Genomic DNA, 3,493 nt, shown 5'->3' with positions numbered 1-3,493 from the left:
ATTAAATAGTTTATAATTTAATTTAATAATACTCATTTTAACTGTGATTATCAAACGTTGTAGAATTTTTTATAAACAAAACATTTTGGATGCATATAAAATGGAATTTTAAAGCTATTTCGCCGGAAGTTAATGTAAGAAAAAATAAATAAAAAATATATATAAACGCGTTTGACCTAGTAAAACACGTCCACCATGAATGATTCTTTTTCATCTTCATTATCATTCTCCTTTACCTTTATAACGCGTATACAGACTGAATCAAAGAGCACCCTAGACTAGATCCCCTTTGCCCCCCAAAAGCAGCAATTTACGCCGCAAAACTTCACTGAAACAATTACCTTTAACAACCCCACTTATTCCCCTCCATTTGCTCCTCTTATCAAGCCTTTTGCTAAAATCTTAAGACCCACAATCCACCAAAGATCAGCCCTTTTCTTTTGTTTCGTTTTCCCGTTCTGTTCTGATCAATTTTATTTTTTTGGGTTGCTGTGATGGCGGATATTGTGAAACAGATCTTGGCGAAGCCGATTCAGTTAGCGGACCAAATAACGAAAGCAGCGGACGAAGCGAGTTCGTTCAAGCAGGAGTGTGCGGAGCTTAAATCCAAGACGGAGAAGCTCGCTGGCTTGCTCCGACAAGCGGCCCGTGCGAGTTCCGACCTTTACGTACGTCCCACGCGCCGCATTATCGACGACACTGAACAAGTCCTCGATAAAGCCCTCTCTTTGGTCCTCAAATGCCGTGCCAACGGCATTATGAAGCGCGTGTTAACGATCATCCCTGCTGCTGCCTTCCGTAAAATGTCTTCTCAACTTGAGAACTCAATCGGCGATGTTTCCTGGCTTCTCCGCGTCTCAGCTTCAGCCGACGATCGCGACGACGAGTACTTAGGCCTTCCTCCGATCGCTTCTAACGAGCCTATTCTACACCTAATTTGGGAACAGATCGCGATTCTTTACTCTGGTTCACTAGACAACCGGTCCGAAGCGGCTGCTTCGCTTGTTTCACTGGCCAGAGACAATGATCGGTACGGGAAACTGATTATAGAAGAAGGAGGGGTTGCGCCGTTATTGAAATTAATCAAAGAAGGGACGGTGGAAGGTCAAGAAAACGCCGCCAGAGCAATTGGGCTTCTCGGCCGGGATCCTGAAAGTGTCGAGCACATGATCCAAGCCAGCGTTTGCACAGTGTTTGCGAAAATCCTAAAAGAAGGTCCAATGAAAGTTCAAGCCGTGACTGCGTGGGCGGTGTCTGAATTTGCAGCCCATTATCCCAAATGCCAAGATTTGTTTGCCCAACATAACATAATCCGATTACTGGTTAGTCATTTGGCGTTTGAAACTATTGAAGAACATAGCAAATATGCAATTGCTAGTCATAAGGCTTCAATCCATGCAGTGGTTATGGCGAGTAATAATAACTCAAATGTCAATAATGTGAAAAATGTTGTCGATGAAGATCACCAGCCTCAGATTCGGCATCCGATGGGGAACCGAAAGCCGAATCAGATGGATATGCATAATGTGGTTACAAATACTATAGCAATGCAAGGAGGGGTGAAGCTACCACAAAAGCCGAGTAATAATCATGTTGGCTATGCCAAACAAACACACCAAGTTAATTATCTGCATCAGCAGAATGGTTCGATGTCAGGGGTGAATACTAAGGGAAGGGAATCGGAAGATCCTGCTACCAAGGCTTACATGAAAGCAATGGCAGCTAGAGCTTTATGGCATCTCGCTAAGGGGAATCCACTTATCTGCAGGAGTATAACCGAGTCCAGAGCATTGCTTTGTTTTGCGGTTTTGTTAGAAAAAAGAACAGAAGAAGTGCGGTTTAATTCGGCTATGGCATTGATGGAGATTACAGCTGTGGCAGAGCAGGATCCTGATTTGAGAAGGTCTGCATTCAAGCCCAATTCGCATGCTTGTAAGCTCATAGTCGACCAGCTGTTGAAGATATCTGAGCAGGCTGATTCAGAACTGCTGATTCCTTGTATCAAGGCTATTGGTAATCTGGCTAGGACGTTTCGAGCGACGGAGACAAGGATGATTGCACCGTTGGTTAAACTTCTCGATGAAATGGAAGCCGACGTTTCCAAGGAAGCTGTGATTGCACTTGCCAAGTTTGCTTGCACAGACAACTATCTACACCTCGATCACTCCAAGGCAATTATTAGTGAAGGAGGTGCAAAGCATTTGGTCCAGCTTGTGTACTTTGGGGAACAAATTGTTCAACTCCCAGCATTACTTCTCCTATGCTACATTGCCCAACATGTACCGGACAGCGAAGAACTCGCGCAAGCCGAAGTCCTCTCGGTGCTCGAATGGGCGTCGAAGCAATCCAACTTGACCCAGAATGAAACGGAGCAGACGCTTTTACAGGAGGCCAAAACTAGATTGGAGTTGTATCAGTCTAGAGGTTCAAGGGGATTTCATTGATCCAATATCGTATCATGATTCTAATAGAGTGTCCATAGACTTAGAGGTCTTCCATAGTCTATGATAAGTATTTGCACACTTGTTCTCCTGTCCGAATCACAACCATTTGTTAGTTTATAAATTATTGTTAAATTCACTTATGAAAAGTTTGCCTTTTGTTATGTAGTGGTGGTGTTTCATGCTGGAAGTGAATGTTAAACATTCTGTGTCTCATTTTACTCTTGTTATGTGGACTTTAAGATATATTATATTATATTCACATATTATTTTTCAATTTTTTAAGTAAAATAAATACATTCCAATTAACTCGGCTTGTAAAAATAATAAAAAATATAATTAGAAAAATATAATGACATAAAAGCACATTTAACCCTCAGTATTTATATTTTTACCAAATTAACTTATTTTTTCACTAAATTTGACCTAAATCTTCTTTTAAAAAAAGTTGGATTGTTATGTCAAAATGTTAAAAGTTTAACGTTTTAGTTAATATCTATTAAAAAAATAACTATTCAAATGATTTTTTAAAAGACTACGGGCTAATTTCATCTCTTTCTAATATGATTAAATTTAGCTTAATAAGTACACATCAAATGGTCTCGGTAGTTAAAGGATTTGTTATTATCGCTTGAGGTTTCAGATCCGAACACCATATATACAGGAATATGAACATATATTGTCAAATTATAGAGTCTTTAAACATATATTATTACTTTGTATTCACCTAAAGAATTATAAAAAACTTCATAACTTCGCTGAATCAAAGTTCTCTCAAGTTCTGACACACTACAGATTTCTCACACGGGTTTCATTGTTTAGCCACTACAATCAACATCCATCTCCGTTCCAACATTGCGGTTAACTACAACGGTTAATTTCCGCGATTCCGACGTGTTTCGTTCCGCATATCGTACTTCTTTGTGTTTGAAGATTTGGATTTGAATCTTTCAACAATTCGCTATCACTTCATATGAGAAAATGAAACTAAGGAAGAGCATCCGGGGATGTTAATTTGCTCTCAAAAAAGCACAAGGGCAGTGCATTGACCT

The 3,493-nt window shown here is 40.0% G+C and overlaps 1 protein-coding gene across 1 annotated transcript; it reads left to right on the top strand.

Annotated features, from left to right (window-relative positions):
* The first annotated feature begins 232 nt into the window (after positions 1-232).
* On the top strand, positions 233-2,609 carry LOC120136040. The gene has a single exon (XM_039152159.1). The coding sequence runs from the start codon at positions 495-497 to the stop codon at positions 2,442-2,444; it is 1,950 nt and encodes a 649-aa protein (XP_039008090.1). The 5' UTR covers positions 233-494; the 3' UTR covers positions 2,445-2,609.
* The last annotated feature ends 884 nt before the right edge of the window (positions 2,610-3,493 follow it).

Source organism: Hibiscus syriacus, unplaced genomic scaffold (assembly GCF_006381635.1).
Source record: "Hibiscus syriacus cultivar Baekdansim isolate YM2019G1 unplaced genomic scaffold, ASM638163v2 tig00110621_pilon, whole genome shotgun sequence".
Classification (NCBI taxonomy): Eukaryota; Viridiplantae; Streptophyta; class Magnoliopsida; order Malvales; family Malvaceae; genus Hibiscus; species Hibiscus syriacus.
Note: the sequence above shows the minus strand (reverse complement) of the source record. Positions and strands in the feature narration are given on the sequence as shown.